The sequence below is a fragment of the Aricia agestis genome, chromosome 14 (assembly GCF_905147365.1).
Source record: "Aricia agestis chromosome 14, ilAriAges1.1, whole genome shotgun sequence".
In the NCBI taxonomy this organism is placed as follows: domain Eukaryota; kingdom Metazoa; phylum Arthropoda; class Insecta; order Lepidoptera; family Lycaenidae; genus Aricia; species Aricia agestis.
Genome location: NC_056419.1, coordinates 15,602,955 through 15,624,110, shown reverse-complemented (window position 1 = coordinate 15,624,110; position 21,156 = coordinate 15,602,955). Strand labels below are relative to the sequence as shown.

Below are 21,156 nucleotides of genomic sequence, written 5' to 3'. Positions count from 1 at the left end.
TTTAAGTACTTTTTTCATTAAAGATTAAAAAAAGGCTTGAGCTGTGTTCCTATGTTTTGCTTTTTTTGTATAATCTAGCCAAATCTGTTTTCTGGACGTTTGAACACAGCGGAAAATCTGGCCATTTTTTTGGGTTTTAGAACGTTCATATCTTATTTAATAATTAAATTATGAAAAAAAAGAAAACATAGGGACATTGTATTAGTGGCCGTAGATATTTAGGAAAAAAATTATAACTCTACTAGCATTATCCAGGGAGGAAACAGGGGACAACGTTTGTATGGAAAAAAGGGCGGTGTGGAATCCTCTTAATTAGCCTCGTATCCCGGAAAATTTTACGGTTTCCGTGGGTTCGTTAGACTATAATCATAAAGGAAAACGTAATGTTACCATGCAACTTATCAGAGTAAGGTATCGCTGTGTTCTTAAATTAGAATCTAAAGGCAGCACTAGTCGTTTTTGTTTTGAGCAGAGATGCCTTACTACATCGTTACGACTTACATACGGGCATACTTTAGCAAAAAACTATTCCTACTAGTTTCTCCCATGTTAATTGATAACGATTAAATAAAATAATATAATTTATATTCTAGTATCTTCCTAAATTGATCGCGTTTGCTGCTAGGCGAGCATTTAAAGCCTAATTATTATTGTAGAAATAGACAGGGTCTTGGCATAGTAAAAGGAGGGAAAGTAAGTTATCTTCATACAAAGGCACCGCGCTCGGCCAGTTTTAGAGGCTGGTACCGCCGAGATTTTGTTGTGTGCCGTACGTGGCGACGCATTGATACTATGGCGCACACGTACAAGCCGCGCGCGGTGCCTTTGTATGAAGATAACTTACTTCCCCTCATTTTACTATGGTCTTGGCATGACTTTACGTCTGCATGATATTATTATGCAATATATTGTAGTAATTTCTGTATGTACCTATAGTCTGAACAAGATGAAACTCGAAACTTAATCGTCCTCGACTTAAAATGCCACAATACTTAATGTCGAAAGATAAAACGAAAACATAAATACTTAAGCACACTGAAATGTTTTAAACACGTACCTTCTAATTTTATCTCAGTAATGAGCTAGAAATTACTCGATGCCTACAATTTATTGAAAAATTAGCGTGCAAGGTTCATACTAACATATACTACTGTCGAAATTTTAACGGAGGAGTTTAATTTAGCTTTACTTAATGCAAGAAATTAAATAAAAGCCAGTAAAATATATCCATAAACCTCTTTATTATATATAATAGACATTCAAGCTAAAACAATATTTATCACAATCGACTTAATTACAAAATAAAAGTTACTCTTATCGAAATACTTACAGCTAATTGATGGAGATTAACTCCATCTGAACATAAGAGAGACATTCACAGAGATTCACCCGGTAGCGGCGGGACTCGAGACAATCATTCAAAATAATTAAAAAAAAAAAAACTTCTACGTAAAATAAAACCCGGAATGTTACTGAACACTTACGTCTTACGATATAATTGCGACTATTTTTATATATTATACTTTTAATTTCCACGCAGAGTATTTTACATTTTTATCGCCAAGTAAGTTGTCCCGCCGCTACCCTTGCGTACCGCAACGTGCGTGCGCGGACGCAACGCTCAAACGAGCGGGTAGGAGGCGGCGGACGCGATGCCGCAGTGGTTGTTCCTGTTGCGGGCCATCTTGATGTAGCCGAGCTGGCCCCACGAGCGGCCCCACGAGTTCTTGACGAGCCAGTAGTCGCCGCCGTCCTCGTCGGTGCCGTAGCCCACGACGAGGACGCCGTGGTCGAGGTTCTCGGAGGAGCAGTTCTCGTCGTAGTAGACGCCGTCGGAGTACAGCTGGAAGGTCTCCTGGCTGGCGTCGATGGCGACGGCGACGGGGCCGATGGTGGCGACGGCGGCCTTCAGCTTGTCCTCGTCGCCCTGCGGCACGTCCACCAGACCGACGTCGTCGGCGCCGGAGTTCTTGGGGTTGTATCTGCAACGACCATCAATCATGATTATTATATACACACGGCACACCGCCCTCTGAGCTAGTCTGAGTTAAAGTTAATCGTTCGCTCTGTGAAAATATAATTGTTGCATATAATTAGCTGTTATAAACCGGATTGATTGCGCAAGGCGCCCCGGAATATGCAGAAAATCTAATAAATTAAAATGTCATTTATGTGGAATGTTTGAGTAAAACCCGAGTTTTGGTGGTGTGACTGCAACAAAAAATAAAGCGCTTTTAATAATTCAAGCCTTTTATTTTCATATTCGGTAACCGACCGATAACCTAATATGATAACCTGCACAGAAACCTCATTTCCTTATTTCGTTTCACGAACAAAATACGTTCATAGTATTATGTACTTGTACGTGATACTCAACAAGCTCGCTAGAATCGTAGTTGACGCAGTAGTGACGAGACGACTCGTCATAGCTTCAAAATTAATGACAGATAATTCGAAATTATTTAACCTCCGGCATGATCATTATGCCGAAGACATAAGGATCTCTCTCCTAGAAACTTACGAGGTAAACTTTGAAAGAGTGAAGCGTATATTTTCCCTATATATACGGTTTATGGCGTACAAGAGGTTATGTCACGTATAATTGATATACATATTGACATAGTAGTATTATGTCATATATTACCAGTTAGCACAGTCCAAAGTCTATCAACACTTTGACAACGAAGCATGTGGTTACTATGATAGTGCATGCCGCGGATGCATGTAACGAACGTGCGTTAACAATAATTTCCTGCTCGACCATTAAAAAACTTTATCCTAATTTATTTTTTTACTTTCAAGGATAAAAGAAATGAATTTCACATTATGTTATGAACTGTTTTATTAGGTTAATTTTCTTTCTGGTGACATTTCTATTGTGTTCAAATAACAGTCAAATTAAAACAAGTTTTGTCAGCTAAATCATAAATGCGAAATCCAGTAAATTTAAATAATTATAGTTGACCGACAAAAGCTCGGTTTATGAAATCTGTATGTCGTAGACCGTAGTTGACATCGGAGCCGATTAATTTGTAGTTTATAAGAAATAGTTTACGGACATTTAAAATCTTGTCTCAGGCAATACATTATTTGCTTGCACTTCGCTCTAAAAATACTATATAAATCATTCTTATATATTTTGACGTGGGAGATCCATGCTTCGGCACGAATGGGCCGGCTCGATCGGAGAAATACCACGAGCTCACAGAAAACCGGCGTGAAACAGCGCTGGCGCTGTGTTTATATAATATAAAGGTTAAAATGACCTGCACTTGTCGTCGACAGCCTCATACGGGTAGCTAGCCTCGGTGTCGATGCCGCCGTTGTCTTTGATGTACTTGAAGGCGTTGTCCATGAGGCCGCCGTTGCAGCCGTTGTTACCGTACGCCGCCGAGCAGTCGATGAGGTTCTGCTCCGAGAGCGACACCAGGTAGCCGGTCTTGCGGAAGTGTTGACCCTCGAGAGCGCCGGTCTGGAATAGTGCGGTGGTGCGATTAGTACATTCATACTATAACTATGCTCTGACCACTTAAAGCGACTCTCGTAGAGCATACAATATGTAGTATGCTACGAATGTCGCGCTTAATCTGGACGCACTATAGACACAGAATATATATTAGTACAAGTACTATAGATGAAGCCCGCAACTCCGTTGCGTCAAAATTCGTTTATTGCGCAGTAGCCGTGCATTTTCTGGGATCAAAAGTATGCTTTGTCTTTTCCCGGGACTCGAAAGTACCTCCATACCAAATTTCAGAAAAATCGGTTTAGCGGTTTGGGCGTGAAGAGATAACAGACAGACAGACACACTTTCGCATTAATTATAATATTTGTATGGATCGTTTTTGCCCACGACATTAGTCGTATAAAAGAAACGGTCCAAGTGGACTTTTCAAAAAACTTTTCTGTTTTCCTAGTAAGTAATGTTCTACTTACCTAAATCATAGGTAAGTGGAACATTATAATATTTTATGTTAATGCCATACAATTTAAAATATTTTGCACGCCACTCATTAGGGAGAACGCTGGATCCATTTAAGTAATATTGTAAGACCTTTTTGTACCACATTTATGCAATAGATAATTCATTAATTCAACATAATACGTATGTACCCAATTTTAAGTTTGTAGCTCTAAACAGAGACAAGAGAGGTCGCAACGCAAGCGTGCAGCGTGCTGAAAGCGCTTTCTTATCACTACTCTTAATTCGCCAAAATTTAATTACCAAACGAAGTATGATTTTCATATATTGAGCTAAGGAGCATCGACAAGTTATTCGAAAACTATGTGCAAAAGTCCACATAATATTGTACAATATTATGAGGACATAGGCTTGTTTTAGTACCATAATATTAGCGAAAATTAATTCTATAGTTTTGGCTTGTAAAATTAGATAGCCAATAGGCATATTACAAAGTTTTGGGTCGCAACAAAATATATGTATTGCATGTAGTCAGTAATGTAATGCATGTAACCAATATGTGGCTTATCACTTGAGCGAACATCAAACGGACGCTCGCCACGGCTGGGGGCGTATTACCTATACATGAGTTACCACTTACCAGGAAAACAAACACCGAACAATGACATTATTGGCGTAATTAAAGTAAATCGTGGTCGAAATTCGACCATTATTAATATAAATAAGTAATTGTAAGTTTGAACATTGAATCAAAAATCAAAATATTTATTTCTAAATAGGTTAACAAAGTTAACACTTTTAGAACGTCCCGTCTACATGAGGCCTACCTCCGGTTCGGGATAGAACCCGGCGAGAAGAACCGTAAAAAGCGTATGAAACTCGCACGGGGCCACCCTTTACCAAAACGGTGGAAAAACTTTCCCTGAGTTTGTTATTCCAGCATGCAACAGCTGCACAGGAGAGTAGATACTAGACACGATGCCCTAATCGGCTTCATGAATAAAGCAGACTAGACAATAGACATCAAAGTTCAAACATAATCAAAACGTTCAACTTTTATATTTGGGTCAGTAGTTCTAGTAACTGCGTTGTACAAACTTGATATAATATAGCGGACATGTGACAGCGGGTCTTCACGTGACGGTATCGGTCAAATGACCCCAAGCGATAGCGCGACCCCGCTATCTGCGCATTACCCTCACTGTGATGAAGATTCTAATACGTAACAAATACGGAACTTAATGAGATTGATATGCAGCCTGTATACACTATACATATATTTTGTACAATGATATTTAGTTCGTAGCTTGTGTAGCATGCAAGCTACATAGAAGCAGCCTATCTAGCATGTAACCTGTAGCCTGTAAAGACTGCAGTACAGTGTATTATATACAGTTCACCATATTTTAAGAGCTACTTGGTACTTGGAATTGTATAACTGCTAATATTAGATATTAATATCGTTTTGTAAAATAAACTTCTTAGTTCTAGCTAGTGCATACAGATGTCGCTGTTACTTTGATCAGCTATAAGCTTGATCTATTTCTTAGCCAGTTCTTACATAGTAAAAGGAGGGGAGGTAAGTTATCTACATACAAAGGCACCGCGCGCGGCTTGTATGTATCAATGCGTCGCGTACGGCACACAACAAAATCTTGGCGGTACCAGCCTTATAAAACTGGCCTTATAGCCTATATAAGCCTTATAATATATATTCTGTGGTAGTGTTCTAGTTATATTAAACTGTGAAGCAAAGTTTTCACTACAAATACGGTAAGATGTTCTTCATTACGAAGTAGTGTGCTACAAACCCATATAATACAAGCGTCACACCGCACACGAGTGTGGGCGAGGAGTCAGCTTAGTATTCGATAAATATAAGCTAGCGCGACAGGCGGAAGGAAAATTGTTAATCACGGCAAGGTCACTGTATCGTAGTCGCTGTACTTTACTAATGTTACATATCCTACATACATATACTATCACATAATATGTTGGATTTATACCGCGGTCTTGCAGGAAACCGGCATGTAACAACGCCTATGTTGTGTTTCGCCGAGGTATTGCAATTAAGAGACCTATGCTGGAAATATAAAGGAACGTTACTCACAGCACTAGAACACTGTTGTCTATTAGTATAGCGCCGGCTATCGCGGAGTATCGCGATCGATCCGATCAATTCCTGGCTTACACCTTTCGCTTACACCATAAAAATTGCTATGAATAGTAGTAACAAACAAAATCCAACCAAACATTTTTTAAATTATTAAAATTGAAGAGAGTCATTACAAACTCGAAATCAAAATCACTTTTAACTTTGAATGTTAAAGTAACTATTCGAGGGTATATAGTATATACACATAACACAACTACACACTACACTAGCCGGGAACATAACATTTGATCTGCCGACTGCCGAGTGCCGACATTCATATTACACATGGTCTATGAATGTCGGCAGTTGGTGGTGGTAGTTATTAATTAAACAATTTTAACAAAAGGATTATTTTAATTTTAATCTGTCAACGAACTTGTAACCGTGATAACATACTTCTAGGTATGTTCTAATTAGACCATCTGTTGACTTCTTTGTTCTTACTAGAACATAATATGTTTTGACTGTTTGGCTCACAAGCTGGTAGCAGGCAGCTAGTTTGAATCATCATGAAGCATTACAAATATTTACTTAGTAAAACTATGAAATCATTTTTATGCATCTGTTTCATTCATTTGTTTTTCAGTCAGGTCATTTCTTAGTTTATAAAATATGTAATTTAAATAAATTTTTCTTTTAGTTTGGCTAGTAAGTTGCTAAGTTTACGCGACACGTTCCCTTAGTTCATCCTTCTTGCCCGTGAGTTGTTATCTGTCCGCAATGTTGTTTCAAAGTAATTAAAAGTTTAATGTCCGAGAAAGATTAATAATAACATGCTTAGGGTGACGCACTGTTAACAGCTAAATCAATTGTATTATTGGCTATAACTTAATACGATTATCGTATTAAACTTCTGAGTCATCGGTGATCGGCTCATATCGCATACGCCCCTTAAACTCTGTCGACTCTTCCGAGTTCCGCGTGTCAATTACCGACCGCGACAGGCAGAAATGATGATTGAGTGTTTGCACTTCACAGACATTGCGTTCAATGCAATTGACCCAGACACCTTAAATAATATCTTACTTATTGGACTTTCATATTTTTTAACTAGAAAAAACATACAAATATGTTATAAAACCTATATGCTTATAGTTTTCTGTATAGGAATGACAGACACGTGAAAACTGCCATATTTCAGAGAAATTGAACCCTAATAAAGGTATTGGAAGTACGTTAGTCGAGATATTATGACAGTGACGATCTGTTGCTCGGTTGAGTGATGACTGATGACCGATGAGTCATAAATCCACCAAATAATGATCACGATCTGCCTATACATAAATCAATAATTTATGAGCGTGTACTATCAGAAAAGTTGATTCATAGGCAAATGGGAGACCTTCGTAATTTGGTCGCGTTAAGTCAAAACCATCAGACCGATCACTGCACAGCTAACACTGAACCCCACCCGACAGAAAATGACGTAGGTCCGTCAACTGCATGTGAATAAATACCGTGTTTCATTACGTACATACATACATATTTATTAGATACTAGCTGTTGCCCGCGATTTCGTCCGCGTTATCATAGTATGCAAAGTCTCACCCCGATCGGTTGAAAATTGACAAAGTTTCATACAAACTTTCATCCCCTTGGCGGTAGAATTGATCAAAATTTTTTTTTTTATGAAATAAGGGGGCAAACGAGCTGCGGGTGCGTTGCCGGCCTTTTAAGAGGGAAGAGGGTAATAGGCGAGGGTAGGGAATAGGGATGGGAAGGGAAGGGAATAGGGGAGGGTAGGGAAGGAAATAGGGTAGGGGATTGGGCCTCCGGTAAACTCACTCACTCGGCGAAACACAGCGCAAGCGCTGTTTCACGCCGGTTTTCTGTGAGAACGCGGTATCTCCGGTCGAGCCGGCCTATTCGTGCCGAAGCATGGCTCTCCCACGTATAAAATCCTTTCTTAGCGGTCACCTGCGTCACAACATCTACTGCATGCCACATTTCAGCCCGATCCGCCCAGTGGTTTGGTCTGGGCGTCGATAGATCACTATGTCAGTCCAGTCAACCTTTGAGTTATATTTTTTTGTTTTTTACTTAGCATGCTTTATTGCATTTTATTTAGCATGGGATTAGACGACGTGATGTACGCTACCTAGCTTTTATACTATTGTAAGTATTTTTGTATGCTTAGGGCCTGTTTCACCACTTCCTGATAAGGCTATCTACCAATTATTTTAACAGATCAAGTATGGAGAATCTGTCAAAAAAGTGGTGAATAACCTATTAGGCACTTTATCAGATAGTGGTGAAACAGGCCCTTAATATAGAATATATATATATAGAAGATTAGTGGTAAGTACATACCGTGCTGAAGCTCCAGCAGGAGCCGCACTTGCCCTGGTCCTTGACGTCGGTGACGGCGCCCTTCGCCCGCCAGTCCACCTGCTCCGGCAGCGCCACGTGCGCCGGGGCGATGAACGTCGCGCCGCGAGACTCCCGACCCTTGTACAGGCCCTTGCTGTGCCTGGGGAGAACAGTGTTAAATATAACATACTAGCTTTGCTTCACCCTGAGAACGACATAAAATCAGGAAAACAAAACATAACTTTTTATACATGAAATAGGTATAGCCGGTCACTCAGGAATACGCCAGCTGTGTATAGGTGTTAAAATGTTTGCAATCAAACCAGTAGTTTCAGAGATTACCTCATACAAACAAAAAAATAAACTTTACTTCTTTATTAGTATAATATTAGTGTAGATCATTCATTGTTCATTACAAAAGCTATCGATAGTGATATTGAATATTCAATCAATACATACTAATGATATAAAATATGTGAAAGTGTGTCTGTCTGTTACGTGTTCACGCCCAACCGCTGCAACGATTTTGCTGGGTATTGAGATACATTGAGTCCGGGAAAGGACATTGGATACTTTTTATCCCGGATAATGTACGGTTCCCGCGCGATAAACTAATTTTGAGTTGCGGGCGTCATCTGCCAATAATCCATAAATAAAATACACACTACTACTAGCTGCCCCAAACACCTATCATTACCAAAAAGTGATACTAGATTTATTGATATGGACCTGGCAGGTGGAAACCTAGCGTTAGTTATAAGGGGTGAACAGCATTGCTTATAAGCAGTATTGCTTGTTCAAAGAGGTATTATGAATAATTTGTATTTCATATAATATGACTCATAAGCTTGTTTATTGGAATTTAGAAAAATATTGAAATATTACCTTATGCAGAAAATATTGTTTTATTGGGTGCTTACTCATTTTTACGATTAAGTGTATTGCCTGTCGTAAAAATATTGGATTGCATACTGATAAGTGATACAGTTTAAACAAGGTTCATTAAATACACTGTTACATTAATTATTGTTGACCATAAAATAATGGTAATTAGTGCTGATTATTAATTAATAAAAATTGCAGAGTATAGTACTTTGAATCTACATCATGTAGAATATAATATATGATTATTTAGCTTCTAGTCTCTACAAACAACATGAAATATTGTTTAAATATCCATTAAATAATTCACATGCAATAGTTGTTTAAATATTTAAATGGATTCATTTAATAAACAATAAACAATTAAGCATGTGACCAGTGACCACATTATTTTGCATAATATTAGTTTGTAGAATAACAATTAAGTTTACTGATATTAACAAAATATTTTTGCTTCTCAAGATAATATCACAAACAAATGATAAGAAAACAATAACAATATTTTACGAGTAATTTTGATGAAATTACCAAACTGTGTTATCACAGTTTGTTTTAAAAGATAGGCTATTAATTAAAGTTTTCAGTGAGTGCCAAAATATCAAACTTGTTTTTTTTTTGTCTGACCACAACAATGATTACCTTTGAAAAGTATATAATATAACAAGATTGTATGATGAAAGTGACTAATATTCTAACAACCCCTCTGCCACCAACATTCTAATAAAAAAAGGAAACAAACTCACTTGGCAGTCCTGTTGAAGCCGTTCATGGTGTGCACAAACTCATGGTGCAGCATGTCAGCATACTTGTTTGGCTTCAGCCGGTACGAGACCAGCCCCTTCTGGTACCTCTGGTTGTGCTTGGCGATCTTGTGCTTGTTCTCTGCAAATATCTTCATACGGAACTTGTCCTCCACTTCACTAGCGTAGCTCTTCACATGCTCCAGCTAATAACAATTTTACTTTTTTTTTAATTATTATTTAAAAGCAATGAACCATGTCAAGAAAGGTTCATATAACATAATTTAAAAAATAATGGTATAAAAATAATGATATTGGAAACTAACTACTAAAACAATCTTATGAGGTGATTGCATCATCAAGGTTGCGAAGGGAGAAGTTTTATACAAATAAAAATTTTATTATTATAATATTAGACACATGCTTGTAATTTAATATATTAATTATTTAATTAAATAAAAGATTAAAGCATTGAACACATGGATTAAAAATAATTAGCTGATAATGGTGTTAGGGTTTTCAAGACAATAAAAGAAGTTTGTTTGTAAGTACCTTGAAAGCAGTCCATTCTTCCTTAACGAGGTCAAAGAAGCTGACAGCCTGAGTGGCGGCCACCAGGCACAGCAAAGCTGCTACCGTCTTCATGTTGCTTAAATTTGTAAAAAATATTTACTGTTAACATTCTAAGTAAACATTTTCTTTTCCCGTTTTGTCACACCACAAAGTTGTGTGGCAACATATAGGTTTAGAAATATAATTTACGGGTTTTGTTAGCAGAATTTGGAAATAAAGAACTCAGAATAGACATATTATCAATGATATTATATATAATAATAAATTACATTGCATATTATTATACTCAAACACACTACAGATAAACATTAGTTGTACATAATAAAAACAAAATAAAACTGTTAACTCTGTTTTTTTTAGAGAAAACTGTAAGTACCGTAGGTACCTTGAAATCTTATTTTATTGCTTGCTTTATAAAGTTTTTCACAAATATGTCTCCAAAAAACCAAGCAGATTTTTTTTACTGATTTTTATAAGAATTTTAAAAGAATGGTTGGAAAAATAAATCTTTAGAAATTACGCATCGAGCAATGATTCGACGAAATCCAAACAAAGAACAAGACCTACCCACTGAACTACAAAAAACTAATCACATCGGTTTACCTACTCGCTTTTTCATAATTAATTATGAATATTTACCTTGAATTACAAGAATCCTCAGCACGACATTCAATTGCAATAATTAATTATGAAAAACAAATTTGGTAAACGCAGTTATAATAATTATCAACTTCGCTAAGGAAGGCGACCAACTTTGACGAAGCCTCGTTTGTTTATTTTTTTCTTATTCCGTCGTCCTCGTATTTATATCTCGATTCATCGATTCTCGAATATCGATAAGCACAGAGCACTCGATTATTTTGTGTCAACTTCACACTCAGTGTTGCCAAATAGTTTCAACCTAAGCAACAACAAATAAAATCCATGGAATTAATATGTACCTTGTACGTAGTACAAAATCTGTATCATTGAGGTACTATAGACTGGAGAGAGCCTTATGACGGTGTATAAGCGTCAAAAGCGTGTAATGTTATGTCCTACTTACTAGGACATAACAAAGAAGTCGGTCTGCATATTTCACCTAATAAAAGTGTTATTAAAGGTTTTTACTGAACATTTAATGCTATATATTGTTGAGTTTTGTGGTTTCGCTAAATGTAAACCATAAGAATGGTCAAGGAATGCCTCAAACACGTGGATTTAACATTAAATACGTAAGTTTTGAACAACCTTTTTTGGGCTTTGCAATCGGTATTTTGGTAAGCTAAAAATATAATTTATAAGTTTATTAATCCCTTATTCGTGCTATTTATGGCATTAGTGCTAAAAATGTCACATCAATTAATAATTTGGCTATAAAAATTGCATAGCTTTTTACGTGTATTTACGGATTCTCATGACTTGAACTATAGTTAATCGATATCATGAACTAATTGACTTTCTTTCCTGGATCAAAATGTGCTTCGAAATAATCAACAAATAGAAATATTCAAGAAAATAAACGCACACTATTTGTATGAAAATAAGCACAAAATGGCCACGTGATGACGGGCTAAGACTACATCTATACTATAATACTTTATCTATGGTCTCAATATTCTGTATAAAATCTTTTTTTTTAATGAAATAAAGGGGCAAACGAGCAAACGGGTCACCTGATGGAAAGAAACTTCCGTCGCCCATCGACACTCGCAGCATCAGAAGAGCTGCAGGTGCGTTGCCGGCCTTTTAAGAGGGAATAGGGTAATAGGGGAGGGTAGGGATGGGAAGGGAAGGGAATAGGGGAGGGTAGGGAAGGAAATAAGGTAGGGGATTGGGTCTCCGGTAAACTCACTCACTCGGCGAAACACAGCGCAAGCGCTGTTTCACGCCGGTTTTCTGTGAGAACGTGGTATTTCTCCGGTCGAGCCGGCCCATTCGTGCCGAAGCATGGCTCTCCTACGTAAAATCTGTATTAAAATAAAAAATAAAAAAAATAATCATTATATACGCTTTTTTATGAAAAAAAAAGTAATACCGTGTACCATAAACCTATAATATATTAAGTCTATGCCGTGTACTGACGTGATAAGGTGATAGTCGTTTAATAAATAAAAATATACTGTATAGGTATTTATATTGGTAACTTTTTATTTTAATTAAAATTTAAAATCTAATAAAAAACATTAAACACATTATGGGCCTGTTTTACCACTTCCTGATAAAGTGCCAGATAGGCTACCCACAACTTTTTTGACAGATTCTCCATATTACTTTATCTGTCAAGTTAAGTTGTGGATAGAATATCCGGCAATTATCAAGAAGTGGTGAAACAACTAAAATAAAATAAAAATAAAACATAACAATAAGATAGAAATTTTATTTTTTTTGCACCCAAGGGCCATCTATAATAGTCTTTCGACCATACCGCCTAGTCTTTAGTAGAATTTTCCTTAAGTTTAAATTAAGTTCTGTGTCAGGGCTTCAAACACCGGTATTTTTTCATAACGTTATTACTTCAAGGGCATAGATAACGGTATGAAAATTTACCCGATACTAGAAAAAACGGTAAAAATTGAAATTAATGCCGGTAAATGTTATAACGGTAAATAGGATTTATAACAGTAAATATATGTTCTTGGATAACGTTACCTTTTGTAAAATAAGTACTTAATTTAATCAGTCAATTCAGTATGCAGTATGCACAAAATCAAACTAGACGTGTCTGGTGACCAGTAGGTATATATTATAGGAAAAATGACGTCTAATGAGAATGACATGGTCAGTACTCAGTAGTTCAGTGCTCAGTATCTTTGTTCAAATATTACTAATAATTTATGGTTTGTATAGTAAATTATTGTATTGTCAGCACGTGCGCCGTGCGCTGGCTGCCGGACGGACTCTGTTGTTTTGCAGACGACGGGGCGAGGTGGTACACAAAGCACACGACGAGTGGAGGCAGTCAGTTCAGGACGTTCGTTCTAGTGGAGATAGAGAGAATAGAGCTAGCTGCCGCCTCGCACCGCCGCGCCGTCTGCGTTACTGCACGTAAACTGCTTTGTGTGATCCACGGACATACCGCGCCGCCTGAGCCCGCCGGGGTCCTGCGATGCTGTCTTTTTGCCCTTGGTGTGCGATGGTAATACATAATATTGTAGGATTCCCTTTGTGCTATCGTTTGCGGTGAAATTCACCGGTCCGCCCCGCCCCGTCGTGTGCAAAGCGCCTCTGATCCGACGGGCTACGCTCCTTAAAATATTCACCGTGTTATAATACCTACATATTATGTAAATGCTATCATATAATTTTGTGCTTCCTTTTTTAAATGTGTTGATATTTTTAACTACAGTCTACAAAATATATATGTAACTTATAATTCTAGTAATAAATACTAAGACATACAAATAATTATCCATATTTTGCCAATCCCCCGCATTCGCCACAATTAAAACAAGAAAATAAATACGGACATATCACATAGGTACCTTTCATAATTTTCATTGACTAAACAAATTGCAGCACCATCTTGACTTGTTAAGTCAAAGTTTTTTTTATAAAAATAAGGGGGCGAACGAGCAAACAGGTCACCTGATGGAAAGCAACTTCCATCACCCATGGACACTCGCAGCATCAGAAGAGCTGCAGGTGCGTTGCCGGCCTTTTAAGAGGGAATAGGGTAATAGGGGAGGGTAGGAAAGAGAAGGGAAGGGAATAGGGGAGCGGATTATACCTCCGGTAAACTCATTCACTCGGCGAAACACAGCGCAAGCGCTTTTTGACGCCGGTTTTCTATGAGAACATGGTATTTCTCCGGTCGGGCCGGCCCATTCGTGCCGAAGCATGGCTCTCCCACGTATATAAAAACTGGTGCTCGGAAGTCGGAAGTTGGGCTGCGAGTGAGATTTGGTGCATGACGCATACCGCATACCTGATACCAGAAAATATCGTTATATTTACCGGTATTTTCATAACGATATTTTTTGGTTATGTTACTAGATATCGATAAAAAAATACCGTTATCTGGCTACCATTATGGAAATACCGGTACGTAACGATATTTTTTCGGGTATTCGATAACGTTATGAAGCCCTGTCATGAACCTCCAGATTATAGCATGGTTTTGCACCAATCAGTTACTTTGTATGCAAAAGACCTTCAATGGTGTCAATATTTAGCCTGTTGGGTTGTTGAATTTTTACAAAATGAATCATAGTTACAAAATTCTGTAATTCTGTATAAATATCCGTATCCAGTACTTATCTGTATTACCCGCCAAAAATCTGTATAAATACGGAGAAATCTGTATATATGGAAAACACTTTTGGTTTCAAAAGTGCTTGATATTTATATAGATATCATTGCCAGCATAAAATAAAAACCGAACTATATAATATGGACTAGCGTTCTTTGGAAAACAAGCGATGATTGTATTTTATTGAAAGGAAAATAATAAATAATTTGTCTAATTAGGTAATCCACGTTTTAGTATAGGTCTTTTAGCGGCTTATTCTGTTTGTGAAATATGTAATTATAAAAATTTATCCAATGTACTTAAAATACAAGGATAATTTTTGAAAAAAAAAACCACAGCCGAATATATAACCTCCTCGTTTTTTGGAAGTCGGTTAAAAATCTGCCGTCATTTGCCATCAGATTTTGGTAGACCTACCTATAATTATTATTATACAATGCTATTAAAAAACCCCGTTTATATATAAAAATCATTCATAGATTACTCAAATTATAATTCTTAATGGAACGTCAAAGAAATGGGTAAAATTTTTTATTGGCAACCTTTAAAAAAAGACAACTGGCTTCAATTATGAGGGCTCCTACTTCTGGGTGGTTCACAAAAAAATAACCACGAAGGCTAAGGCGGGAGCTTCGCTGCGCTACGCTCCCGCCTTAGCCATATAACCTAATCCAAAAAAGTCGTATTGGTCCGCAGCCCAACTCACGGGCCTCACTTGACTGCAACGATTCGTCACCCCGCCCCATTCGAATTCGCACGCATTTAACAATATTTACGTATCAAAATATAAAATATAAAGCCTCAGATAGAATATCAGCGGGGCTAAAATGGTAACTTTTAGCAATTCCTCTCAATCAATTCAGCGACAATATTACGAGCAATATCGTCGGTGATTCATCTAATTTTGTAAAATAACGCCCTACGTCAACGGAAATTAAATTCATTAGCAGATTCATAATTGAAACTGTATTGCCATTCTGAAAAACATAAAAACGAACATGACAGAGGTTTTTTTTCTACATTTATTTATGTTTTTATGAATGATCCATGAAATATTTAATTATAATATAATTGTTATATTTTATGTATTAAACTGTACATTTATTATATATTTGTCCATTAAAATCATTTTATAACTAAAAACAAAATGTTGTTTAATAATTTCACCATAATCTTCAAATATCGTTATATTTTCGTAACGTTACTGCCGCAAGGGCATCTATGCCCATATAACAATTTGAAAATTTAACCGATACTTGAAATTATTAATTATATGGAAACATAATATGGTGATTTTCATTTAAAGAGAAGTATCCTAAGCATAGCATATGCTATCACCATATACCAAATGCAAAAAATAATATTATTATGCTACTATGTAAATTACATTCATCATCATCACAACCATCACACCACAGACCAATTATACATAAAACTCTTGAATCCCATAAAAACAGCGTGTCTGCAGTTTTTAGTTCTCATCTGAACGATAGATGGCGTTGAGTGTATCAAATTAGCCTAACAAATAAAAATTACAATAAATAAATGCACCATCTAGTAGACTATTTTTAAAACACGTTCACAAACTGCGAGATTCTCCCAAAGATGTCGCTGATTAATTTTAATCGGAAATGACATTTATTAAAGCTTTCTTAACTCTTTTAGTTTTTGGCTCTTTTAAAATATCTATATTTTTTTATAAATATAGATACTAAAAAAAAAAAAAATTATTCCGTCAGAGGGATTCGAACCCGCGACTCCCGGCTTGAGCTACCAATGCGCTCATCCATCTGTTTTTCAGACATTATGTATTTCTATTGCCGCTATAATACTAAATACTAAAAACAAAATAAATTAAATATTTAAGGCGGGCTATATGTAGCTTCACTCTGCATCCTCTATCAGTTGTATCACGGGGAGTGCTCTGAGGAATTGTTCGGAATCATACCTCCTGCAACTTTTCGCCATCGCCCCACGCGAAAAATATATTTACCATCCTCATCACCATGATGAGTGGCAGTCTTTCACCGTGCATTTTTCGCGTAACCCGCACACTGTAAAACTCTGGAACGAACTGTCACCAGCAGTATTATATATACCTATACGACCTGCAAACCTTCAAGAAGAGAGCGTATTCCCTCTTAAAAGGCCGGCAACGCACCTGCAGCTCTTCTGATGTTGCGAGTGTCCATGGGCGACGGAAGGGTAGGGAAGGGTAGGGAAGGGTAGGGAAGGGTAGGGAAGGGTAGGGAAGGGTAGGGAAGGGTAGGGAAGGGTAGGGAAGGGTAGGGAAGGGTAGGGAAGGGTAGGGAAGGGTAGGGAAGGGTAGGGAAGGGTAGGGAAGGGAATAAGGGAGGGTAGGGAAGGGAATGGGGTAGGGGATTGGGCCTCCGGTGAACTCACTCACTCGGCGAAACACAGCGCACGCGCTGTTTCACGCCGGTTTTCTATGAGAACGTGGTATTTCTCCGGTCGAGCCGGCCCATTCGTGCCGAAGCATGGCTCTCCCATGTATAAAATGTCCATGCTCGCGTGGAATGGCGCGTAATTTCAAACGCGGTACAAGACGGTAAGTATAGATGTCCGCATCTAGCACAGCTAATACAGACAGACAGACGGCCTGACAGACCGAAACTATAAGGGTTCCTTGTTGACTACGGAACCCTAAAAAGTAGGTAAGCACAAATCTTGCGAAAAAACTTTGGTGCTTGAAGTTGGGATTTGAGTGAGATTTCGTGCGTCTACTAACATGAACGGAAGGTGTCGCGTCGAACTGGCATCGTTGCATATCAAAAATTACCGTTAATATATTAGTTAATAACGTTAATAATATCAGTATTAATAACATTATTTTTATACCTATAGGTATCTAAAAATGTTACCCACAGACTTGTATAAATATAAACGAAATGTGTCGCGTCGAACTGGCAGTGTCGCATACCAGAAAATAACGATATTTTAACGGCATTTTTTAAACTATATTTAAATGTTATGTTACCTACTAGATATCGTTAAAAATATCGTTAAGCTACCCTTATAAAAATAACGGTACGTAACGGTAATTTTTCTAGTAATCGATAACGTTATGAAGCCATGCTATATGCTGGCAACATTTTTTACTTTAGTCATAATTTGTATACAAACTTCAAAGTTTTGAAACCGACTTTGTAATTTTTAATTTCTTTATTTAAACAATTTCTACGACAGTATATTATATTATGTCTATGATATTAGTAGTACCATAGACATAATATAATGCTAAAGACCAACAAAGAGTGCGAGAGAGAAGAAAATCCTTTATGGAATTATAACAAGATGAAAAGAGAGAGGCAGTCTAATGAAAATTGTAACAACTTTTATTTGACAGGTCGTCAAAAGTCGTCAATCGTTTTTATGCCCTTTCGGTATTTGCAATTTATTATTTAAATCGTATGTTATTTTCAACAAATACTATTATATATAACAATAATAACTTGTGCTGTGAGTGATTGCAGTGTAAATCATAGGAATAATCCTGAAAAATATACATTTCACCCGTAATTAATCTTCATGTCCTAATTGCTACGATGTGTTTATTTTTGCTATATTCTGGTCTTTAGTTCTCTATTTCAAATAAAATATTGTGAATCCTCCCTTTTACTTTCATATTTTGCGTAACTAAAGGTACTATTGTTCCTATATTACACAAATTTTGAAGAAAAATTTTTCATCAAAATTTCTTACATATACGCTAGTGCTTGAATCAAATTTATCGATATGCTTATCGATATTTTACAATAACATAAATCTAAAATAAAAATCATTTACCTTTATATTTATCACCTTAAGCCCGGCCGCACATTATCTGAAATTTCTGATCAGAAAAATTCGGACGCCCGACGGAACGCACTCTGTTCATACATTTTGTTGTAGACCCATCATACTAAAAGAATTTCTGACGTGTCAAAATGTATGAGCGGGGCGGGGCGTCCGAATTTTTGTGATCAGAAATTCGGAAAATGTGCGGCCGGACTAAAAAGGACATATTATCTTATTTTAACTAATATAATATAGTATAGTATAATATAGCTAATATAATATAACTACTATAATATAGAGTGACTCTAAAACTAGAGGAAGGTTTATATTTATATATCATAATCATTTGTTTTACAGATTCCCTCAAGATCCTCTAATAAGAGGAAAATGGCTGAAATTAATTGGGCGTGTTGGTTGGAATCCCAAGAAAAATTCAACAATATGTAGGCAAACATTTCATTGAAAATTTTTAAAGAAAAATTAGAATAAATACTATTTTGGTTAAAGGAGCTATCCCAACTTTATTTGCGCCAGTAAGTTTGACATACTGTTGCACTTGTTACTGAAGCAATTATTAAAAATAAGCAATTATAAGCAATTAATGCTTTTTAGTTCATTTAAGATACCTAATTTGAAATACAAATCTATCAAAGTTGCATATTATTTATTTCTTATAGAAACTCAGGTAAAATAACTCGAACGGACTAAACTATCGATAGCAAAATACTATACTATCGATAGTAAAATATACATCACTAGCACACGCACACATTGACAGATCAAAAATGGTCACGCATTTTCGAGTTGTCAGGTGGTCTTTACGACAGTATATATTATGTCTATGAATTTCTATGTATTGCGACATAAGAATAGTTCTAAGATCAAAGATGACGTTTATAGTAACATTTGATGATTCTGTTATTTGAAAGCAATTCGGGTTTATTGGAACTTCTTGATTGGACCATATTTATGACTTTTCATAGAAAAATGTCAAACAAATGTATTGCTTAGTACGAATCATTAAATGAATTGCACGTTAAGAGAAGTTTAAAAATGAATCGTAAATGATTCATTGTATGATTCAACTAAACGACCATTTTAGCCCCGCAGTAACCAATTATTATTAACTAGCTGTTGCCCGCGACTTCGTCCGCGTGGACATTAGTTTATAGCTGTTGTTCCCGTACATTGATTGAGTCGTTTACGCGCAAATCAGAAAAGTATATTGTGTGGGAACCATACATTTTTCCGGGACAAAAAACATTCCTTGTCCCAGATTCAAATTAGTATCTCCAATCTCCATGCCAAATTTCATCAAAATAGATTAAATAGTTTAGGCGAGAATCATAAAAGTTTATTGGCGGGAACCGTTTATTTTCCGGGGTAAAAAGTATCCCTTTTCCTTTCCCGAGACTGAAAGTATTGCCATATTGCCATACCAAAATTTCATCAAAATAGATTGAATAGTTATTTTGTATTCTTCTTGCATTACGGCTTTGTCGGGAAAGATTCGATCGTCTTGGTCGCGCCATTATTAATTAAACTTCACTTCACTTCAATCCACTTGTTAATTATTTATTTAATAGAAATAGTTTTAATATTGATTTCTTACAAATATCAAATTGTCATCCATACGTCATTACATAGCTGTCATTTTACGTCAATTACATAGCTGTCATTTTCGTTTTGATATTCCAAGTCTGATTCTTTTTTGTTATACCACGTTTTATAGTGACTGACGTTTCATGTCAAGTCACACAGGAACGCTGTCGAACGGGATAAAAAGTATCCTATGTCCGTCTCCTGGCTCTAAGCTACCTCCCTACCAATTTTCAGCCAAATCTGTTCTGCCGTTCTTGAGTTATAAGTGGTGTAACTAACACGACTTTCTTTTATATATATAAGACTAGATGTCCCGCGCGGCTTCGCCCGCGTAAATTAGGAATTTTACGGAAACCGTACATTTTCCCATAAAAATAGCTCTTATGTCCCTATTCCCTTCACTTGGTCTACTCTATATCTGTGCCAAATATTGCCATAAAAATTGCTCCAGTAGTTCGTAATTTCTAATATTTCCCCCGTTTTTCCCACATTTTCCTGAGTTTCTTCGGTCGTATTAGTCTTAGCCTATAGTCTTAGTTCTTACTCGATAAATGAGCTATCTAACACTGAAATAAGTTTTTAAATCGGATCTGTAGTTCCTCCGATTCCGTTCAAGCAAACATACTCTTCAGGTTTATAATATTAGGTAGGTATAGATTTTTTTAAATTATCGCTTGACAAACTCGAGTCTCGATCTAAAAGACTATGAAAAGTACTTACCAATAACATGGTATAATATGGTAGTGATGATGATGACGATGTTGATGATGAATGTAATTTGCATAGAAGCATATGCTTTCCGTTCTTAAAACAACGCCGAAACTCCCAAACTTGTATCTATAAAGAATCAGGAGTTCTCTCAGCACCTTCCGAACCACGGTATACCAGGTATACCTCGGTTCAAAATCTTACTTGTTGGTAGCATATGCTTAGAATACTTCTC

The 21,156-nt window shown here is 36.7% G+C and overlaps 1 protein-coding gene across 1 annotated transcript; it reads right to left on the bottom strand.

The window, feature by feature from the left end:
* Positions 1 to 1,222: 1,222 nt before the first annotated feature.
* Positions 1,223 to 11,373, bottom strand: LOC121733527 (cathepsin L-like). The gene is made up of 6 exons (XM_042123797.1): positions 11,222 to 11,373; positions 10,562 to 10,658; positions 10,013 to 10,215; positions 8,388 to 8,547; positions 3,267 to 3,472; positions 1,223 to 1,982 (listed from the first exon to the last, which is right to left on the bottom strand). Exons 2-6 carry the CDS (start codon positions 10,652 to 10,654, stop codon positions 1,622 to 1,624), a joined length of 1,023 nt encoding a protein of 340 aa, XP_041979731.1. The 5' UTR covers positions 10,655 to 10,658; positions 11,222 to 11,373; the 3' UTR covers positions 1,223 to 1,621.
* Positions 11,374 to 21,156: the final 9,783 nt, after the last annotated feature.

Bases quoted from the DNA above. Each gene is read 5' to 3' on its own strand.
- LOC121733527 (XM_042123797.1), bottom strand. From the start codon at position 10,654: ATGAAGACGGTAGCAGCTTTGCTGTGCCTGGTGGCCGCCACTCAGGCT. The intron at 10,216-10,561 runs GTACTTACAAAC...AATTGTTATTAG, and splicing joins AAGAATGGACTGCTTTCAAG to CTGGAGCATGTGAAGAGCTA. The intron at 3,473-8,387 runs GTATGTACTTAC...GCACTATTCCAG, and splicing joins CCTGCTGGAGCTTCAGCACG to ACCGGCGCTCTCGAGGGTCA.